The sequence below is a fragment of the Yarrowia lipolytica genome, chromosome 1B, assembly GCF_001761485.1.
Source record: "Yarrowia lipolytica chromosome 1B, complete sequence".
Lineage (NCBI taxonomy): Eukaryota > Fungi > Ascomycota > Dipodascomycetes > Dipodascales > Yarrowia > Yarrowia lipolytica.
In genome coordinates, this window is record NC_090771.1 from 2,705,901 (window position 1) to 2,727,882 (window position 21,982).

General features: G+C 50.1%; 8 protein-coding genes across 8 annotated transcripts; 4 read left to right on the top strand and 4 right to left on the bottom strand.

The window, feature by feature from the left end:
* Window positions 1-822: 822 nt before the first annotated feature.
* Window positions 823-4,299, bottom strand: YALI1_B27102g (uncharacterized protein; the record flags this gene model as incomplete). Its single annotated transcript, XM_501149.3, has 1 exon — window positions 823-4,299. One exon carries the CDS (start codon window positions 4,297-4,299, stop codon window positions 823-825), a length of 3,477 nt encoding a protein of 1,158 aa, XP_501149.3.
* A 796-nt stretch (window positions 4,300-5,095) lies between these two features.
* On the top strand, window positions 5,096-6,373 carry YALI1_B27110g (uncharacterized protein; the record flags this gene model as incomplete). The annotated part of the gene is made up of 1 exon (XM_501150.4): window positions 5,096-6,373. The coding sequence occupies one exon, from the start codon at window positions 5,096-5,098 to the stop codon at window positions 6,371-6,373; it is 1,278 nt and encodes a 425-aa protein (XP_501150.3).
* Window positions 6,374-6,431: 58 nt separating this feature from the next.
* YALI1_B27123g (uncharacterized protein) lies at window positions 6,432-6,824 on the top strand (the record flags this gene model as incomplete). The annotated part of the gene is made up of 1 exon (XM_068282135.1): window positions 6,432-6,824. One exon carries the CDS (start codon window positions 6,432-6,434, stop codon window positions 6,822-6,824), a length of 393 nt encoding a protein of 130 aa, XP_068138236.1.
* An 87-nt stretch (window positions 6,825-6,911) lies between these two features.
* On the bottom strand, window positions 6,912-8,495 carry YALI1_B27144g (uncharacterized protein; the record flags this gene model as incomplete). The annotated part of the gene is made up of 1 exon (XM_501151.3): window positions 6,912-8,495. One exon carries the CDS (start codon window positions 8,493-8,495, stop codon window positions 6,912-6,914), a length of 1,584 nt encoding a protein of 527 aa, XP_501151.3.
* A 639-nt stretch (window positions 8,496-9,134) lies between these two features.
* YALI1_B27150g (uncharacterized protein) lies at window positions 9,135-10,097 on the top strand (the record flags this gene model as incomplete). Its single annotated transcript, XM_501152.3, has 1 exon — window positions 9,135-10,097. One exon carries the CDS (start codon window positions 9,135-9,137, stop codon window positions 10,095-10,097), a length of 963 nt encoding a protein of 320 aa, XP_501152.3.
* A 448-nt stretch (window positions 10,098-10,545) lies between these two features.
* On the bottom strand, window positions 10,546-12,012 carry YALI1_B27179g (uncharacterized protein; the record flags this gene model as incomplete). Its single annotated transcript, XM_501153.3, has 1 exon — window positions 10,546-12,012. One exon carries the CDS (start codon window positions 12,010-12,012, stop codon window positions 10,546-10,548), a length of 1,467 nt encoding a protein of 488 aa, XP_501153.3.
* An 893-nt stretch (window positions 12,013-12,905) lies between these two features.
* YALI1_B27211g (uncharacterized protein) lies at window positions 12,906-17,317 on the bottom strand (the record flags this gene model as incomplete). Its single annotated transcript, XM_068282136.1, has 2 exons — window positions 12,906-15,203; window positions 16,463-17,317. 2 exons carry the CDS (start codon window positions 17,315-17,317, stop codon window positions 12,906-12,908), a joined length of 3,153 nt encoding a protein of 1,050 aa, XP_068138237.1.
* A 2,227-nt stretch (window positions 17,318-19,544) lies between these two features.
* YALI1_B27254g (uncharacterized protein) lies at window positions 19,545-20,945 on the top strand (the record flags this gene model as incomplete). Its single annotated transcript, XM_501155.3, has 1 exon — window positions 19,545-20,945. One exon carries the CDS (start codon window positions 19,545-19,547, stop codon window positions 20,943-20,945), a length of 1,401 nt encoding a protein of 466 aa, XP_501155.3.
* Between the last annotated feature and the right edge of the window lie 1,037 nt (window positions 20,946-21,982).

A 21,982-nucleotide genomic window follows, 5' to 3' on the forward strand; every position in this document is an offset into this window, starting at 1 on the left:
GAGGTACTTGTAGTAGAAAGACATTTGAAGGAATATTCACATGTGTTTGAGTTCCAATGAAGTTATAAAAAAAGGCGTCGTGGCATGGTGTCATACTCGTCCAATTCCAATCGCCACTATAGTGCCTCTTCGTAACGGTCGCTTGTACGTCTAGCAGACCCTAGGCTCAACCAAAGGCTACTTCGTATGTACTGCAGCTACAGTATTGTAATGTCACATCAAAGGAAAGAGGCAGCAGGAACAACGGGTTACATATCCCACGTATAGTACGATACTGTACAGTAGTAGCCCCTGTTTCGGACAGTGACACCAACGCGGTGTACAATACCGTCTTTGAATTGTGGGGTACCTCTGACTAGGCCGCATATTTGACACCTCTCAACAATGCTGTCATTTGGTGCAAATACTGATTAGTATTAATGATTACACAGGTAGCTAGCTATATTATTACTTGATTAGCCAACTACTATAGTTTGTTGCCTCCTTGTCAGGAGAAGCAGCATGAACCCACGGAACTCTGTATTCGCAAGGACAACGCGGTCAGATGACCCGATCATGGCAACAGTATATTTTCTCCCATCACTTTTGCTCCTACAAAAGAAACACAGCATCGATCTACTGTATCTGTTCCTGAGTCACTGTGATTGCATCCATGGCAGTCTCCACTGTAGCTGCCACTGATAATTACAGTAGCTAGCTATCGTACTTACGAGTACAGTATGTACATACTGTACTTGTATATGGTCAATTAAGTGATGGGGGCAACCCCTTTCTGTAATATACATTATGCTAAATGTGAACTAACAATTCACTTGTAGTCTCTTAAACCCACAAATCCAACTCGTGTCGGTAAAATTCATCATCCTCTGGCATGTCGGGGTAGTAAGGAGTCATGGCATCGACATTATCGATGTACGCAGAGTTGTATGCCTTCCAGAACGGATCCCTGACCTTCCGGGCAGCATGGAACAGACCGGCCCAAATGTAATTAAGCACCAGGCCGGGTCCCAGGCAAAGACGAATGCCCTCAATGGCGTCCAAAATACGCACGATCACGTGAGGAGACGTCTCATAGATGTTGGGAATCAGCAGATTGAGAAAATGCACCATGGCATCCTCGGCTCCGAGACCCACGCAGTTGATGGCCAGATGGCGCACAACAGTGGCTGCCGTCTGTCGATGTACGTGGTCTCTGTCTGTAAGAGCATCTTCCAGCAGGGGAGCCACAGCGTAAATGTAGTCTTTGGCCATATCTCCAATGTACTCAAACATGAAGGTCATGGCTTTAAGAACACCGTTCTGGACGTTGATCTCAGGAACACGGTACTCGTTCATCAGAGCAGGAAGCACGGTGAACGGAGAACAAGTCTCGGCCACAATACCAATCGCCACAGCTGTACAGACACGAGACTGACGTTCCTGGACTCGCAGGTTAGATAGCAGCGTGGCCAATACATCTTGGGGGCCAATCGCCTTGGCGATATATCCAAATGTGTTATTTGCTGCCTTTTGAATGGTCTTCTTGTGTGCCTTAAGGAGATCAATGAGCTCGAAACAGATTCGCATCCATTCTCGAGCGGACACATACTCGGGACCTCGGTCGGCAATTCGACCAACCAGATCGATGGTGTTCTCCTGTACCTTTTCGTGTCGGTTACGCAGAATAGGCGTCAGACGAGGCAGAAGATCTCGAATGGGGGGAGTCATTGAAGCCAGACCAACAACAGCGACAATGGCCTTGAGGGCTCCAAGCAGAGAACCCAGAGCCTCAGGATACTCTTCTCCAAGCTGCTCGTACAGGATTTGTCCCAGCTTGTTGAGGGCCTCATCTTCTCCACAGTTCTTCATAACTCCAGCAATCTGGCCAATCAAGTCGGCAGCCTGACTTCGAACAATAGGGGACTTGTTGGAGAGTCTGAACAGCACGGAAGACGTGATCTGAGAAAAGTAGGGTGCGGCTCGTGTATCAAGAGCTTGGATAACTGTTCCGAAGCCTCGTAGCATGACAATCGAGTCGGCTCGGTTGGCATTGGCAGCTGGTGATTGCAGCTGGAACGCCGTCAGAATACCGTCAACCAGACGGGTTTCCAGTTTCGAGCCGGCCTCGATATCAGCAATTCCGAGATTGGCCACAACCTTGTCAATAGTCTCCATTGTAAGTCGTCTAAAGTGGTCAGACTCGTCCTTGAGATGGTTAGCAACTCGGTCCACGATTTCAGCAGTACCGACCTTATTAGCCAGTTCCACAGTTGTAGAGAGAATAAGCTTGTAGCACACTCGATCAGAAGCCATTCGACGGGTCCAGAAGCACTTAAAGTACGTGGGAAGAACCTCGACACGAATGTATCGAGCGGTTACACCCTCAGAGCGGGCACATTGCGTGACCACTTCCAGAACCACTCGCTTCATTTCCTCGTCAGGGGAATAGAACTCTCGAAGAACGACAGCCATAACTTCCTTGGTATAATAATCGGCATAGTCGGGATTCATCAGAGGAATAATGTATCCAATCGCTTTCAGAAACGCCACAAGATGTTTACCTCGCTGCTCTCGCACCCCAAGCCAGAGAGGTTCCAATACGTTCTCAAACGACTCAATACCGTAAGGGGCGGCAGCTTCGGCAAGAGCAGCAAGAGCCTGCGCGGTCATCTGACGGACCTTAGGGTTGTCGTCAGTCAATCCGTCTCCAATACAATCCACGAGAGAGCCGAGATATGGCAGCACTGTGCATCCGATGAGAATAGCAATCTGCTGGACAATCTTTGCTCCTGTGTGACGAGCTTCCCATGACTTTTTTGACTTGCAGACGGCTTTAATGAAAGGAACTAATGCAGGAACTCCCAGAGCACTAGCAACAATGGCAAACGATCGAGCAGTGGTGTTTCGGACAAACTCGTCTGCGTGTCCGACGTTAGGTCGGAGTGTTGATATCATATGTGGGAGTCCAGCGGCCTTGGAGATGTTGGCAACCAGCTCCCGTCCCTCGACTCGTGTGAAATAGTCCTCATCGATCAGTAATGGCTCAATGACAGACAATAGTCGGGGTGTGTATGGTCTTACCAGATCACCCAGCTTGAACAGGACTCGATCAACCACCTTGACAAGCCAGTGTCGTTCTGTATCCTCCAAGGACCTTTCTCTGAAAAGGGGGATGATTTGCGAAAAAAGGGCCTCGGGACCCAGAGATCGAGCAGAATCAGTCAACTGTCTCATGGCCTGCTTTCGCATCTGAGGAGATCCGTTCTTGATTTTTAGAATCAGACGCATCACCTGGCGCTCCTTCATTTCACGAGCACTCAATAGACCCTGTTCTTCTGCATCCTGCTGTTTGATCAGCGCTCCAAAGTACTTCATATCACTTTCCTTAAAGTACGCCAAATCTCCCACTCCAGGAATAGCGTCAGCCGAAGGAACGGCTGCCTGGATCGCCAATGCTCTATCGACCGCAGTTTCTGTGCTGCCTCCTGGAATGCTGTATCCCTCAATCTTGACTGTCACCTTGCTCTTGATTAATGGCTTGTATGAAGCAGGGGGAGTAAGTACAATGTATCCTTCCGAAGGAAGCACCGAAGCAAGAAACTCGTCTGTTATTTTGCTGGTTGTAGACGTCTCGGCTTCCTTTTCGTCGGGAACGTCCCATCTCGACTTCCGCTTTCGTCCTCTCTCACCACTGTCTTCAGTGACAGGTTTATCTGATCGGCCCTTTCTGACACGAGGACCCACTCTGGGAGGAGTTTGAGCCCGTTCGAACTTCCGAAGTTCATCCTGTTCCTTCTGGGATGTTCCATTTGCCTCCTCCTTCTTTCTGATTGCCTCCTGTACTCGCTTCTCGTCTCGTTCCAGGTCTCTTAAAGCCAGTCGCTCCTTGTAGCTTAGATCCTTCTCATCGTCATCAGCCTCCTGGCGATCCAGACGTTTGCGCTTGTAATCGTTTGCACGGTTGTAAATGCTCTTGTTGGACTCGTTAGCTTGCAGCTCATCGACAGCCTGCAAAGATACAGTCTCGTTGAGGAACTCTTGTGGAGCAGTATACGAGTCCTGAGGCAGGTTTTGACGCTCATCATCGTTAAGAGCCTGCATTTCCGATACGTCTGCCATCACTGCGTCGTCATCCTCGAAGAACGGCTTTTGCCTGTCTTCTCGCAGCCGCTTAATTTCGTCCATGCTGTTGTGTGTGGGTGTGTTAGTAGTGAGAAAACGCAATGCATAAAAATACAAATCAAGCTCTGATCTGAGATAATGTGGGAGTGCGACAAGATGCATCTTGTGGAGAATTGAGAAGATACTACAAGTAGACATAAGGAGGGGCAAAACGGGATTTTGGTGTGCACGTTCTTTATTCAATCAAGAAATACGCGTAGATGTGGTAGGGTGATGTACCAAGTGAGGTGTGTATGTCTCTATTTTTAGTTGAAAACATGATAACATTACTTTCCCTCAGTTGGGACATTTGTTGGAGTAAGATAAACAGCCCTTTCACAGACGAAGTTATAATTAAATGAATGTACAGTATATGCAGAAAGAAAAGAAAAAACAGACAGTATGCATTATGTGATTATAGAAAAAGGAATGGTGAACAATCATGTTCTCAACTGGTGGAAAATATATGTGTAGGAGGTACATTATGGAAGCCAATTATATGAGAAAAGGCTTGGTATTGCCACAAAAATGACAGCTGCTTCGCTTTTTACAATCTTAACACAGGAAGTAAAGATGACTTTTTTTACCCACAGTACAAGTGCGTACTTGTGCTGTAATCTAACAATTTACTTGACATGCTTGTCTATATTTTCTTCTCATATTCTATAGGGTTTAATGTATAAAAAAATATGAATAAATAAATAAAATATTCTCAAGAATATTGTACCATATTGGGAATATAGGGGTGATTTAAACATATATCACATACTTGATAGAGTCATAATGATCCCTCAACATCATTCCTGCCTGAAGAGTTGTTAACTGATAACTTCACATCTCAATAACGCCTCTCTATCCCACCATTAGACTCACCACGTATGATACAAGCACTGTAAACGCGCATGCATGCAATACGTAATACCCATCTCAGAGTCAGATTCATCAGCACACAACGATGAAACTGTCGATACTGCTCTGCTTGGCATTGGTGGCATGCGTGCTTGGATACTCGGAGAACCTTTCTCTGCGGCCTCTGTCGCAGAAGTATCTTCACGCCTCGTTCGAATTCGAGGCTGAGTCCGAACCCTTCAACACCCACCCGGTCGCTCATCACGACGAGTTCCCCCGAATTCTCTCACAGATCATCACCCAGAGCGACGCGCGCGAAATCCACTTGCGGTTTGCCCAGGGATTTTGGGACGCCGAAGAATGGGGCGTTCTCCCACACAATGGAGCGTTTGCTGGCGGAACAGGAATCGAGGCTTGGGCCTGGATCGAGGCCTCATCCAAACAGGAAGCCAAGAAGAAGTGGTTCGGACTGGTCAACTCGCTGTCTGGACTTTTCTGCGCCTCGCTGAACTTCATTGACTCGGCCCACACAGTGGAGCCTCAGTTCACCTTTAAACAATCATCCACAGGTTCCAACGGAGCGAACGAAACCACAGCATACCTGTTCTCGGGCGCGCTTCCTGCTGAACCTGTCTGCACCGAAAACCTCACTCCTTTCATTCGACTGCTCCCTTGCAAGGGTAAGGCTGGAATCTCTTCTCTTCTTGACGGACACAAGATCTTCGACTCCCAGTGGCAAGGTATGGCCATTGACGTTCATCGAGAATGCACCGATGAGGAAGCCTGCAAGATGGTGCTCAAGCAGACTGTAGATGCCGTGGTCGATGTTCCTCGTCAATTAAGACGAAACAAGCACCCTATCCCCGTACCTCTTTACGGAACCGACTTCAGATGTGACACCTCCAAGCCCTATGCTAACGACTACATCTGTTTCCCTCTCGGTGACCCTACCGAGGTGTCCTGGAGTATCCGGGAGATCTTCGGGCGGCCTATTGAGGGAGCCTGTAGAATCGGACAGGGCTCCGTCAACCTGGACGTCCCTGACGGATGGAAGCTGCAGAGCAAGTCTGGTGAGGACGGTGAGATTCTGGACACCTATCCTACACTGTCTTTGGCTAACACTGACTCTCTGGACATCATTCTGTCGTCCGATAACGCCACCCATGTGTCCCCTGTGTCGTCTCCTCCTGTGTTTGCCCAGCGGTCTTTCTCTGGCCACGGACAACAACGAGGAGGTGTTCGAACCGCCTTCACCAACCCTTCTTCCGAGCCCGTCACCTTCATCTACTCGGAAACTCTGCCCTGGTTCATGCGGTTCTACTTCCACACCATGAAGCTCAAGAATGTGGATGGAGTTTGGAGAAGAGTCCGAGGGCACGTTTGAGGTGCTACAATACTCCAAGTCTGTGGACCGAAAGAAACCCACGCACTTTGAGCTCAAGATGACTATCCCAGCTCGTTATTCCGCTACTCTGGGCTACGACTTTGACAAGTCCATGCTATATCTCGCTGAATACCCTCCAGATGCCAACCACGGGTTCTCCATTCCCCCCGGTGTGCTCACCGTTGTAGACTCCAATGGTACCCATACCATGAGCACTCGAACTACAGCCCTGATTCTGTCTTTGCCTACTCCTGATTTCTCCATGCCCTACAACGTCATCATTCTGACTTCCACGGTGATTGCGTTGGCGTTCGGCTCAGTCTTTTCGCTGCTGCTTAAGCGAGTGCTGTCTCAGGAGCAGGCCGACTACTTGTCTTCTCAGACTCCTCTGAAGAAGCTGCTGGCCAAGTTCAAGAGAAAAAAAGTGACCAAGGAGAAGAAGAACCAGTAGTACTTACATAATATAATGATGACTTACGTTTGTTAGAGCAGTTTTAATTATACTAAATTCTATTACGAGTATTGCAAGGGGGCGTGGCTAGAAGAAGAAGGCCAAGAAAAAGGCAACTATGACAAACCTACCAATTGAAAGAGCATTGGCTGCGGAAGTCTTATCTTTCTTAACCTGTCGCTTTGTAATTGCCTGACCTCGACTCTTGTACAGAGTCTGAGTGTCGAGCAGAGAGTTGTCTGATGACACCACAAAAGAGTGAGTCAGATGAGTGGCATTGTGGACAGTAAATTTGGACCAGCCGTACTGAGTGTCCTGCCAGTAAGCCAGCCACGGCTCGTCTGTTTTTTTGGCGGTGTCCAGACCGTCGTAGTGTCCAGCAGCTCCATTTACAATGTACCAAGGAGCCTTGGGATTATTGAGTCCGTTGGGGTCGATATTTCCCTTGTCATCAATAGGGTGGATTCGGTTGTACAGGTGTCGGTGGCCAAGCAACACAAGATCAACTCCGTACTTGTTGAATGTCTTCTCGAATGCTGCCTGACATTCGAGACATCTGTGCTTCTTCTTAGCAGCAACGTACCAGGGTCGGTGTCCCATGGCAATTACCCAGGGAGTTTTAGACCGGTCAACGTTTTTGAGATCGTTCTTCAGCCACGCAATCTGCTCTCCATCTTCTCCAAACTCGCCAGAGTCCATGTTGTCTGATCCACCGACGGAATCTGGACCCGGCCCGTACTTTCCCAAGTCCGTTTCAGTGTTGAAGTTCACAAAGTGTACCAGACCGTAATCGAACGAGTACCAGAAGGGTCCCACGCCTCCAGACTCGCTATCGGGCATCCTAAAGTGGTTGATGATACCTGTAAAGTTTCGCTGACCCTCAAAACACGTCTGCACAGTATATCCACTGGTTCCTCCGTTGTCGCAATTGCTCTCATGGTTTCCAGGTCCAACCATGTACGGTTTGAAGGAAGTAATATGCTGCATCTGCTGGTAATAAGTGTTCAGCAGAGCTTCATAAGTCTGGACGCCATTCTTGAATAGGGTGTCGGTATCCCGAGTATTGACTCCCGTGTCAATGTATCCCTCTAGCTCCTCCTTGAGCCAGTAATCCGCATAGGCCAGGTCTCCCGGGTGCAGGAGGAAGTCAAAGTTGTCAATGTTTTGCAGCAGGGAGTCCATTGTGTTTTGTTCGCCGGGAGCAAGAGGGTTACTTGCTCCATTGCCAACCTTGGTACTCAGCCCGTAAGGCCCCATGACCCCGAGATCAATGGCAGCGGCAAACGTAAACTCCTTGGTGTTTCCAGCCTTTCGGGCGGTTTTGAAGTTATAGATTTCCGATTCGGGAGCTCCACCGACACGGTAGTAGTACACACGGTCACTCTCGAGACCTTCGATGCGAACATGATGGTTCCAGGTGGTGGATGTGTCATAGGTGTTGGAATCACCGGTGGATTTGCTGTTCAGTTGGTTCTTGTCTGTGCCATAATACACCGTCGGCTGATATCCTGGCTTGCCGTAGGTGTTCCAAGACACGACAGCCGCGTCCTGTTTGCCTGCAAAGGCCACTCGATACTGCACGGGTTGCAGCACGTTTTGAGGAACTGGGTTGGACACATCAGGGAGCGCCAGGACTGCTGTAGCCAGATAAACGAGACCGCTGAACTTCATGCTCACGATATTTCGACTGTACAGGTTGCTATCAGGATGACAAACAGCCGTTTCTGAATGGCTAGGTCCGCCGATTTCGAAGTCCAACTTACTCCACCCCGTCTTAGCAGAACTCTAAATAACAGACAAAGATTGGATAAGGTGGGTCAAGATGTGGTACATCTTTGGAGTCCTCGGAGGTAGGATTTGTGGGAACTAAAAAGAATAAGAACCTTGCCTGTATATTTGTGAGCGATCCCAACTCTGTGAGGCTCTCTCCTACACCTACCGGGCACATATGACGCTACTTATACCTGCCCAATTGTGCAAGCCAAGCCTTTTTCAGGAACCAAAATAAATAGAATTCACACAAGGAAGCGGGATTTATAGACAAGGAAGCTGTGTGACGCTATAACGGCGGGAACGGCTAAAGTTAGGACCAGCATCTGACTCCCCTGACTGAAACTGAGAAATTCTTCCGCTCACGTGACCCTCTCTTTATGATTTCTTTTCCTCCCTTACCCCAGTTTCACCTTGCGACTCCGCCTCTTCCCCTCTATCTCTCATGCAATTTACACATGACACCTGCATATATTGTGTCTCTCTCCTTGAGTATATATATAAAAGTCGAGCGTTTTTCAGCGTCCCCACATAACCATCATGTCCCTGCTACAATCTATCCAGCAAAGCTACCATGCTATCGGAGTGCCCTTCTCTCAGGCCCTGTCCCGTTTTGAGCCTCAGTATGTGTCCGAGGCCAACTTCGCCATTGACGCCAACTGCCAGACGGCCTGCAACTTCGTTACTGCTGATAACTCCACTTTCGAGTCTGTGATTACTGACTACCGACAGAGCAACACCACCATCGAAGAGCTTCTCCAGGAGTCTTCTACTTCTAATGAAGACTTTGCGAAGCTCACTACTGCCGGGTTCGCTAAGTTCCTCCAGTCTGGGCAGCTGCGTCACTCTCATGCCATGACGCAGATTGTCTCCAAGGACGCAAGAAACGCCACTGTTAACGACGGAGGTGACATGGGCGGCGGAGCTGGAATTGACGATCAGGATGGAGACTCTTCCTCCAGCGCAGCTGGCACTCCTACCACCCTGGCTGTGGCCACTCCTACCTCATCTTCCGAAGTTTTGGTTCAGAAACTCAAGGAGGAGCTGAGACAAGCGCTGAGTGACCTTTTTGAGCCTTACGATTATTCACAGCTGGGTCTGTCTATGACAAACGGAGACACCCAGGCTACCGGTGGTCCTCTTTCTGTCGGCTATCACAAGCGATCAGACACCTTCCGACTCCACTTTGCTACCCGAGACGTGAAGGGCTACCAGAACGGAGTTAAGATGGTCATTTCTCCGATTCGAGACGACCAGAGCGCCTATGACAAGCTCAAGAACTGGGAGGAAGGCATGATCAAAGGCATCCAGCAGGCATTGGACCTCTATGCTTCCAAGGGAGATGTCATTGTGGGTGCTTTCACGGACGACAACAAAACCCCGTGGGGCGCCTACTCTATTCGAGGAGATTCTGGAGATTTTACCGATGCGTGGGAGCAGCCTAGCTTCTGCGGGGCTCTCTCTGTTACCTTCTGCCAGTGCGGAGGTAACTGCTCCTTGTAAAAACTTTTCACTCTCAATGCCTAATGACCATTTTAGATTCCTTGTATCACACCAAACCCATCTCTATAGCATCAAATAAATCTTACTACTAGACTACAAGTAGTGGACTACAAGTAGCTGCTGTATAGTACGACGTAGTACCAAAGCTACTTGTACCTGTACTCGGAGAGTACTCGTACTTTTAGCACTCCCCAAGTTCGAAAAGTGAAGAAGTACTGGTGCAGTGGAAAACGTGCACCGCGGTCGTCAGAGATATTCCTCTCATCAGCCTACTTGTAGTGTCTCAAACTTAGCGAAGGTGCCATTGCGCTCCAAGTCTTAAAGTTCCGAGGAGCTATACCAAGTGGGGTTGTGAAGTTACTGTTCCGGACCTATCTACAGTTGTACACTCCGTGTTCCGGTGCGCAATTTCAGGAATAACTAGGGGAAAAAATGAATCAAGTATGTGCTATTTTAAATGATGCCCATCGTGACCCCACTCATAGTCCTTGTAATCCCAGATGCCCAGCGTCTCTGTGAGCCACTCTTGAAGCATGTAAGAAGCAGCTTCGGGCTGGTCATGAGGAACCATGTGGCCGGCCTCGAAGATTCGCAGAAAGGAGAGCTTACCAAACTGCTTCAACACACCTCTGCTCTGATGGTTAACCTTCCAGGGCCGTTCTCTAGCCTTGAGGTACTTGGCATGACCGTCCCAAGGCAGGGCATCAAGCCATTTCTTCTGGCCCAGCCAGTTGCAGATGAAGTCCTTGTCTCCGGCGAAAATAAGAACAGGCACATTGTAGCCGTTGAGAATCTCCGTCACGGCTCGAACACTGTCGGGTCTCATCCAATCTCCGCTGTAGGCGGTGAAGTCGTTGTAGACAGTTCGGTTGTTGGCCTTCCAGGGCACAACTGCTCCAATGGCGTCTCGAGTGGTTTGGTTGTTGAGGAACGCTTCTCCGTAGTCGGACTCCTTGTAGCATGTTCCGCTCTTAGAAGGTTCACAAGGTCGTCTGACGTCGTAGATGTTCTTTTTGTTATCGAACAGAGAGAGTATCTCAGCATTGCATAGGGACGTGGCATAACTACAGTCTGCATTGGTACCTGTATCGTAGCACTTTTGGATCAGAGGGATACATCGATCCTGCGCAGCCTTGGTTTGTTGGCAGGTTTCGTTGCTGTAGAGAGCAGGGGACACTCCTGAGGCTTGAGAGTCACAGCCGTAGACAGAAAACTCGGTGTACTGATTCAAGGGGTCCGTCATTCCGTTTCCGCAGAGCATCGATTCCACATGGAACGTCTTGTTGGTAGTTCGCAAGATTTCCAGAGTCGTTTGAGGAACATAATGGCCAGCATAAGACTCGCCCGAAATGTGGATTTTTCGCGGAAGGTGCATGTACTTTTCAAAAAAGAGGGTAAGGAAAGCAAAGACGCTTTTGGCAGCCTCCTTGGAGGTTCGGGCCGCGGTTCCGCCAGCAGAAACGTAGGAGAAACCCGCTCCAGCAGGCTGATCAAGATAAATCATTGTGGCATTGTTGTTCCATGACCAGGGGTTGTGAACAGGCGTGATTTCGGGGTTGTTGAACCACGAGGGGCCGTTTTCAAAAGTCAGTGCAAACATGGACGATGATCCCGGTCCACCCTGAAGCCACAGAACAACAGGGTCCTTGGAGGGGTCGTTTCGAGACTCAAACGCCCAGTAGAAGAGGTTTTCGCCCGAAGACTTGACTTCCAGGTAGCCAGAGTGCTGAGACACGGTATCGAGTCCTAAAGAAGCGGGATCGATCTCCTTGGTGGCTAGAGCGTACTCGGGAAAATCATTCGAAGAGTGGAAGGAAAAAGAAGAGGCCAGAATCTGATCTGGTATGTACTGTAGCAAAGGAGAAGCCAGTGCCAGAGAAAGGGCAGTAGAGAGAACCGAACGAGAGAACTTCATGGCGACTGTGAAGAAACCACTACATGTCCGGGATACCCCAATATATACACCGGGTTGGTATTTTTCATGGCTCCGTAATGTTAGCACGTTGGGGAAGGTCGGAGCAGTTCAATGTGGAAGGAATAGAATGAACTGTGGGACCAGACGCATAAACCCACATAGACTAAATTGACGGGCTGTTCGAGAGCGTACAGAACCTACAAGTAGCCATATTCTAACTAGCCATATAGTGTATGTAAATGAGAAATGACTTCAATAGCCGACATGCAGTGACAAAATATGAGGTGGTTCGCGCACAAAGATAGCTATATAGACGGTCATTATATGGTAGAAGTAATGGTAGAAGTATGATACTAGTACCGTACAGGTAGATACACACACATTTGACAGCTGGAGTACAGTAAAATTGTTGACGCCATACTGACGTCACTCTGACACATGCTAGCCACATAAGCAGGTACAGTACGAGCGTATAATGGTGCTAACACGTGTCTAAGAAATCGCGGAGCGGTTTTATTGTGTGTTTATATTTTTTTCTATGTTTTTTGTGTTTATTTTTTTTTTCGCCATTCGGACATTACTACAAGTAGTACGGTAGGTACTGGTCCGTATTGTACATACTTCACTCCCCTTTCGATTTTTTTCGGACAAAGATATGGCAATAAACATACACTCTTTGATTTTATTGTACATACTTGTATAAGTATTTGTATTCCATTACTGTAGCTAACACAAACCGTCAATTACAAGTCCGAATAACTACAGATACAATAGTATCTTGCCTACTTGTACCTATGATTTGACAACACCTTGTGTTAAACCACGTGTAGCCTCTTTATTATCCGTCTATCCATGCATTAATATTATGAAATGAAAATATATGAAAATATTGCCTAAGCACCACTGCTACCGTACTCTGCAGCCCAGTCCTCAAAGGCCTTGAGGCCTTCCTTGGACACTGAGGGCCGAATAAAGGCTAATGAAGAAATGAAGTCTTGGTATCCAATGGGACGGATATCTTCCCGGCTAGTGGTCAGCAGCTTGTCTCCCAGCGCTCGCAGAGGACCCATAGCGGCGTCCTTGGTCAGAGCGGTGATATCGGATCCGGAGAAGCCCTCGGTCAGCTGCAACAGACCCTTTCGCTCCTCCTCGGAGAGATTGGTCCGCTGGGCAGCCAATAGCTTTGTGAACTGCGCCTCTCGAGTCTCGATTTCAGGCAGGGGAATGTACTGTCGTCGCACAAAACGTCGCCGAGCAGCCTCATCAATGCCCCAGGGCAAATTGGTGGCTGCAAGAACAAGCACTCGCTGTACGTCACCTTCTCGTTCTCGGCCTGCGGCTGCTGAAGCCAAATCGGACCACTGCACGAGGAACTCGTTTTTGATTCGTCGCGACGCCTCATGCTCGCCCGAGTCGCTTCGCTGACTCAGCAACGAGTCGATCTCGTCGACAAAAATGATAGAAGGGGCCAGAGCCTTGGCCATGAAAAACAGCGCTCGGACGAGCTTTTCCGACTCTCCGAGAAACTTGGAGGTCAGAGAAGAAGCGGAAATAGAAAAGAAGGTCGAGTTGGACTCGGTGGCCACAGCCCGAGCCAACATGGTCTTTCCGGTACCGGGAGGTCCAAAAAGAAGCATACCCCGAGCGGGCTCTCGCAGACCAGAGAAGAGATCGGGTCGCAGGAACGGATACACAACCGTCTCCTTGAGCGAACTCTTGGCGGCCTCCAGACCTGCAATGTCTTCCCAATGAACCTCGTCGCCCTGCACGACAATCTCGTTGAGAATCTGCTTGGCGGCGTTTTCGTCCACTCCTCGTAGATCCTTCATAATTTCTGCCACCTTTTTGTCCCACTCAGTCAGTGGTTTCTTTTCCTCCTCTTGTTGTTCTGGAGACGGTGACTCTTGGCGGCCTCCGCTTGCATTGAGAATCTGCTTAGCTCCCTGGGGCTGCTGATGCTGTGCTGGCCGTCCCTGGGCGGGAGGAGTGTGTACCTGGCGCGTCCGGTTCTGTGCCGAGGCTGCGGCTTGTCTCTTGGCCTTGGTTCGGTCGTTGAGCTGCTTGGACTTGGCCAGAGCAGCTCGGGTAGCAGCACTCTGCTGCGGCTTTGCAGGAGTTGGCTGCACAATGTACTGGTAGGCTGGCTTTTTGGCACTGTGGTTGGCGTTGGCGTTGGTGCTAGGCGACGACACGGGTTTGAGGGCCCGGTTGTGTGCCAGAGCAGCCTGTTGGGCCTGGGCCGCCTTTTGGGCTCCTGCGCCAGCAGCAGCAGTCTGGGCTGAGGTTAGTGAAGACGTGGACGAGTTGTTGGAGTGCTGCTGCTGCTGCTTGGCGGCAGATCCCACGGAGGTGAACCCAGCCCAAGGGTGGTCACCAGCCTCGGAGGTCGTGGAGCGCACAGAGATACCGCTGGTGGGCCGGGCTCGTCGAATTTCACCGCTGCGTCGGTTCTCTCCTGATCGGCGAGTCATTTCGCCCGAGCGTCGCACCTCACCAGACCGTCGAGCCTGGCCATGCAGAGCATTGTAAGTAGCCTGGTGAGCGGTGGGAGTCTGTTTTGTGGGAGGAGGGGCATGGGTCACGTGAGGGGGGGGAGAGTGGGTATGTGCAGGAGGAGGGGTGTGTACAGGGTGTACGGGGTGTACGGGGTGGGCAGCCGGAGCGGGGGGCTGAACGGCAGCTGCTGGCTGCTGCTGTTGAACTGGGGCAGGAGCTTGGCGCACAGGAGCAGGCTCGTCATCGTCAAGCAACATGGACTTGATGTTGTTTGATTTTGTGCTCTGTGGGATAGAGCTGGTTGTCGTGTTGGTGGTGGTGTTGACAGAGGTCGTGGAGTAGTTGGGTCTGGTGGCCTGAGAGCTCACCGAGGGGGCATTGGAACGGGTGGGTTTCACCTTGGCCGGCTTGGGTTGCTCAGGTTTCTTGTCCTCCTGGCTCTTGCCAAAGTTTTTGAATTTCCAGGCGAGGGAGGCTCCCTTGAGGGGCGCCTCGTTGGCGGTGGACGCCGACGGTTGCTTCTTGGACGAGGTCGCGCCTCTTAGGGTCTTGAGCATCTCTCGTTTGGGCGGCGAGGGCGGGGCGTCGATAGGCGATGACGCTGACGAGAGGGGCTGGAGATCGGGCCGTGAGTTGACGGGCGTGTATACGGTGGAAGACGACGAGGTGGACCGTTGATGGGCGGAGATGGGAGCTAGGGTTAGTCGATGTGCGTGCGATGATGTGCGCGTGGTGGGCGGTTTCGACGCTGGAGGACTATCACGTGGTGGGCCGGTGAATTGTCCGTATGCCGGGTTGACCTCTCGTGTTATCGTCTAAACGTGGTAGGGTCTAGAGGAGACGGGGGAAAAAAGTATGTTGGTAGTGGTGGTGTGCGGCCTGATTTACAATTACACTTGCCGGCTCTGCTCACCAAGCTTTTTAACTTGGCCCAATGTTATTGTTTAGCAGGCACAACAATGCGTGGATGTGCAGGACGCAGTAAGGGAGGGTAATTTGGGAGAGCAACAAGCACTGTAGATTGAAGGGGGGGGATGATGTTGTGTTTCGCTGTATGGGGCAAGGGCGTCGAACAAAGCAAGGCACAAAAAGAAGCCTAGGCGCCGAAAGGCAGAGATGTCGAAAAGGTGTTTTGGCTCAGAAGCCTCAACCCACCGATTCGCTCAATAACCTACTGCACCTCTCAAAGAGCCCCCCAAAGACTGGGAAATCAAATTAAAACCCGCACCCAAAAAACTAGTCGCTGAAACCTTGCTATCGCCAGGAAATGGGAAATTGCAGGATTGGGCTCGTGCAACCGATTCCACCCCTTACGCTGCATGAACGATGCGCACACGACCTGACAATAACAAAACATTGCTGGCGTCACGGTGTGCCCAAACGTTGCACCGCACATGTGACCAGACACCGGCCGATGTGCCTTTGGCTTCGCACCCCAAGTTTATTTTTCTTCACTCATGCTCCATGAAGACAGCAAGTGAGGCTTGAGAGATGTTAAACCGTGAGGTTAAAGACAATGAGGGATGGACAGTTTTGAGTAGGGCGGGGAGTAAAAAAATTATCGAGCATGCGGTATTAGTCGGGTGGGGAGAACCACGTGACCAACGGACAACCCTACAAGTAGGCCGAACATAAGACATACCCACGCGACTAACCGCGAGACGAGGCGTCATTTGCAATGTAGCTGTCAACCGGCTGTCACATGAGATATGGTCAGTCCAGCTACCTCCGCCTGCCTCACTAGTCGATAATAATTCACCCCACATATCACTCACTCTTTCTTTCGTTTGACTCGCTGTGCATCAGCCCATTGCAGAAACCTCTCAGCTACGAGCACCATAGCCTGTCTTCACAATAGAGTCTGGTCACGTGCTCCAAAATGTACCAACATAGATTTTGATCCTGTATCCTCATCGTGTATCCTTCCTATCCTATCTTCATCTCTATACTCACTGAAATCGGCTGAATTGTACTGTCGTTCCTGCGATCTGTCTTCGTATCGCTCCTTGCGTACCTCGGGCTCGACAGGCTGGAAGTCCTGTTGAGGGGGGTACTGGTACTGTGTCTGAACCGGTGCCACAACGGGCTTAGGTCGATCAAAGTCTACAGGCGGCGCCAGCAGGTTGCTGGTTTTGGGGGTATCGTTTTTGCCTGGTGACAGATCCAGATCAAGCAGTTGGGGCTTCTGGGGCGACGTGTTGATGTTGGACGACGAACCAGGAACCTGTTTTCGAGGAACGTTGTATCGATTGACACTGCTAGAGCTGGGGTTGGAGTGTTGAGGCTGGAGGGCCGGCTGCAGTGACTGCTGGCTCTGCTGAGTCTGGTAATACGGTCGCACTTGAGGTGGCACCTGTTGCTGCTGCTGCTGCTGTCGAGAGTCGTAGCCCTGGAAGGGATTGTGGATGTTGCTGGAGCTGGCGCCATGGGACGGAGGGACTGGAGCCGACGAATTGCCCAGCGACAGATTGTTGAGCGACGGCAGCGATGCCTGGGTCACATAAGGGTTGGTCGACACCTGTTTCTTGCGTTCGAGATTGCCAATGCGTTCTCGACACTCCTGCTCAAGCTCAAGAATGGAGTTGAGCAGGCCTCGTTCTGTGTCGCTGCGGGGCTTGGAGTTCTCCACCTGCTTGATTTTGGCATTGATGGAAAACAGGCACAACGTCCAAGCCTGGAGAGCGGGGCCGTCTTGCTGGGCCGTCTCTAGGAGCACAGCCTGAAGAGTGCCCTCGTGGGCATCGTCGTAGATGTTTTGCAGTTGTTGCTGGAGCTGCGTCGGGCCGCCAAACAGACTGTAGTTTGCCATGTGTTGATGTTAAAGGGGCGAAGAGTACTGGGTGATTCTGAAACCTGAAATTTGCAGAAACGTCAAGTGCGGTTGCCTAAGTTAGTTTAGCTTAGATATGCAGGCGGGATGGTCCAAGGGATGGAGGTAGAATTCAGAGAAGGTGCAGAAACGCACGAGTTGAAACGTAGACGGAGAGTTGAGGAGGAGGGGAACGGCGGTGGCAGTCGATTTCTTATCGCATCGGTACATTTATCGACTATTTTCTCTCTATAAGAGTACGCCCACTTTTTTTCCACCATCCTGAGCACTCCACTTTTCCAACTATATTTAGAACACTTGTTTTCCAGCAAGTTCTGGCCATGGCAGAAAAACGCATGGCATTCATAAACACACTGAAGAGAGACGTGTTCGAGTGTGACCCTTTTTTTCTTGCGGCAATGCAATGCACTGGGCTGATCGAAAGGTCGAAATATACAGGTGCTCACGTTATCCAAGCCCCAGTTTTAAACGGCTTTTCACTAGTCCACATATGACGGATTGTGCAATTCTCGTACTTGTACTGTAGATTCAAAAGAGCACTTCCTTTAAACACCACTCTACCAGCCTCATTTCCCCACCTCTAACACCACTGTCGTTATAACACAACACGTACTGTACTGTAAGAAACCTACGGCTGTGAGACAAGTGCACATCTGGGAGCGCTCAGCCCCACAAAATGCCCTAACCTTCAGTGACCTCATACGGCTGATAAGCTGCGGTCTTCCGGGTAACAGACACACGGTCTGTATTACGCACAGTCTATACTGACCGCCTTGTCTTGGAGTGGAGGCACGTGGAACAGACCTCTTTTCATGCACCCAGTCCAAACTTTGTCTTGGAACGAAATTGCAGATGATAGGACGAGAGTGTATGGTGGGGCTGTGGTTGTATCACTACTGTCTTGCGGCATATACAGCCTCCGTTGCTGCCAGTTCTGATATTATTCTTCTTAGCAGCTCTCAACTTCTCCCGTTTACGGTTAACCTCAATTCTCTCAGCATGCAGTGTCATTTATTGGGTTTGGAGGTTTTGAGATACCATTATCGCAGTTGTGGATTGGGCATAAGTATATTAAAAAGCTGTACGTACATATATAAGTATTGCTGCTGATGTTGTTTGGTGACAATGTACGCGCGAGTACCGGTAGCAACCAGACAATAGTTGCGTCTGGTGGTATTGTTTTGTCTTGTGTTTCAGAGGTATACAACGCTTCTTCATATCACTCAGCAACCAGCTCCATATAAATGCCGCCCAGTCCCCATGGAACCCACATAAAACCCGCCGATCACTTTTTAGACTAATTACCTAGCTACACTACTCTGAGCCTGTCTATGTTGTATTTGGACCGAATACTTCCCAACTGGTAGCCTCGTTTGCGATGCGAGCCCTTTATGGCTCTCCCTGGCTCGGGTTCCTTGTACTCGTACCTGTGGCTCGTAACATCTCTCGATCATTGTCCTAACCCTGTGTCCCAACCTGGCAACCTACAAATAGCTGTATGGGAGCCATACAAACACTCACGGCTTTTTCTGTGTGCACTGTAAGCTCGCTGTAAGCTCGAAGCTGGACTTGCTATGCAAGGGGCAGTGTTCGATCGAATCAGTGAAGAAAGATAAGGGATTCCTGTAAGTAATAGGTTAAGTACCAATGGCTCAAATAGTTGGAAATTAGTTGGGGTTCTGATAAAGACAACATCTCGAAAAGTATACCAATCTGTAAAGATAGTGACAGACAGTACACTTAGACGAATCACCTCTCGTTATTGTCTTATTTTAGCCCTCAAAATCGACCCTACCTCCCTCCCCAGCATCACCGACATCAAGCCGGTGTCTGACTAAGACAATTACACTTTTGGTGGGAGACGCACTCGATTTCTCAGAACGCATCACTTGACATCACTTTTAGAACCCAAAGGAAAACATGAACCGTCATTTTCACCGTTGAAATTTCGGGGTTAAAGAAGTGTACAGAAAATCCATACGGAGGGCTAAACGACCAACGTAAAGATGAATAGAATGGCGGAAATGGAAATCCTCAAAATAAAAATGTGGGAATACTCGCCACCCAAGCTGCCTTATAACACCCAAGTCCACTGGCTCTCGTCAGTGGCAAATGTCACTCCACATTACCGCCTTGTAGAAGTCTGTAGGCCCCGAAACAAAGTATATTAGATTTTCCACTGCACATTGACTCTTCATCATCCACAATGCACAGTCTACTGCGAGCAGCCCAGATTGCACGGGTGGCACGTCCCGGTGTCAAGCGGGCCATGACCCCCGCCGTGCGATTCTACTCGGACAAAAAAACCGAGAAATCCGACCAACCGTTCCAGAGCTCTTTGCTGAACGACGATTTGCTGGCCCAGGCCGGTATGGACGTTGATGAGTCCAAGGGCAAGAGCAAGCCTGCTGCTGAGGGCAAGTCCGAGGGTGCTGCCGAGGGAGCTACTGAGGACGATGTCACAGACGAGCAGCGAGCCCGATGGGCCGGAACTGCCAAGAAGTCCACCGACCAGACCTCCAAGCAGGAGTCTCGAGAGCGAATTGCCGGCTACGGATACTACGCCTTCTTTGCTGGATCAGCAGCTTTCGCCGCCTACCTGGCCCGAGACTGGGACAATGAGGAGGACAAGAAGAAGCATGATACCATTGGCCAGGGATACACCCCCATGCTCATGTGGGCCCGTCTCAAGGCTCGAATCGGAGACACCTTTTCCTTCTACCGAGACCCCGTGGCTCCCGTTCTTCTCCCCGATCCCCCTGCTCCCCCGTACCAGCGACCTTTGACGCTTGTTATTGCCCTCGACGATCTGCTTGTCCACCAGGAGTGGAGCAGAGAGCATGGCTGGCGAGTGGCAAAGCGACCTGGCGTTGACTACTTCCTGGGCTACCTCGGCCAGTACTATGAGATTGTTCTTTTCTCTTCTCAGTACATGGCCAACTGCGAGAAGCTCATCATGAAGCTTGATCCCTACCACGCCTGGTTCTCCCACGTTCTGACCCGAGAGCACACCACTTACGAGGACGGTAAGCTGGTCAAGGACCTGTCTCTGATGAACCGAGATATGGGCAAGATCATCATCATCGACCCCGATACCGGATGCACCATGAAGCAGCCCGAGAACTCCATCCCCATCGAGCCCTGGAAGGGAACTCCCGGCGACAAGGAGCTGGTCAAGTTGATCCCCTTCCTGGAATGGCTGGTGTCTCAGAACGTGAACGACGTTCGACCCATTCTTAAGGCCTTTGATGGCACCTATCTGCCTGACGAGTTCACCCGACGAGAGGCCATTGCCCGAGAAAAGTTCGAAAAGGACTGGTACGCCAAGCACGGAAAGGACGGCCAGTGGGCCTCCAAGTTCCTGGGTGTCTCCGAGCCCAAGCAGCAGAAGCCTCTGATGCCCCACGACGTGATGCGACGAGAGGGCCAGAAGCAGTACCAGAAGTTCCTGGAGTACCTGGCCGTTGAGGGCCCCAAGCTCAAGGCCGAGGAGGAGCGAATGATTGCTGAGCAGAAGGCTATGGGACCTAAGAACCTGTCGGAGGCTGTCTCCAGCATTGGTTCTCTACCTCCTGTGCCCCAGCAGCCCACTGAGCCCAAAGCTTAGATGTATATAGTATGAGTTAACGTGGCACGATGAGTGATAGAGCCATGAGCGAGCCATGTGTGAGCCATGTGTGAAGCGAATGGTGAAGCGAATGACAACGCGATTGGATAAATGTAGCTGCTGTAGCCGTAGTCCGGGCCTATTCAATCGCTGGCTGAGAACTGTTAGTCACTGCCCCTTCTTCGCTACAAACTGTCTGATGTATGTCTGTTGCACAAGCGCATATATATATCCCGTGTCTGGTGAAGGGAAAGGACGACGGCTGGGGGAAACACAAATATATATCAAACGCGATGTGCACTTTTCATATCAACGACTTGCTGTTATCTTGAGATGAGCCAGATTGACTCTGATCTGTTACCCTGATAACGACGCACCCAGTTTATTTATATCTTCAGTATGCATTGATACGAGCTGCCTCGGTATGAGCCCTGGTATCTCTTTCATCAGACTATAAGTACACACCAAGTTTTTTCCGAAGTTGATGAACATACAAGTATTAGTATGAGTACATTATTCTGGAAGAGTGGCGACGAAACTGTAGTCTCGTTCTTCTGACTTTTCTCGCTTACAGTCCTGAGCCGGCTGAACAGGGCTGAGTTTAGATCCTCCTCATGTCTTAAACTCGTACGTCACATGGTGAGTTATATATAATGGACGATGATGGGCGATGTGAATGAGTAGAACAAAAGTAGTGAGAGGTGTTTAAACAGAACGTGCAAAGCTTCCAGCTGTTCCCTCTCACTTGTCATGCTCTTCTCAAGCAACCCTGTCTTAGCTATTCCCGCATCACTCATCTTAAATGTGTCCGGAGATAAGTAAGCTTCAGCTGCCTGTACAGTTTGCGAGTCCCAAACTATCCAGGCGATAATAATAGTTCTCCATGAGTACATTACCGCGGGTATCTGAGGTTGCTTTTGGGGTGTCATTCTGTAACAGTCTCATCTTTTTATATTGCTCAATGCAAAAATCGCATTTCCAGGTCTCTGTGGGGCCCACCACTTGTCGAAACAGGTGTTGTTATGATGTCGGATTTT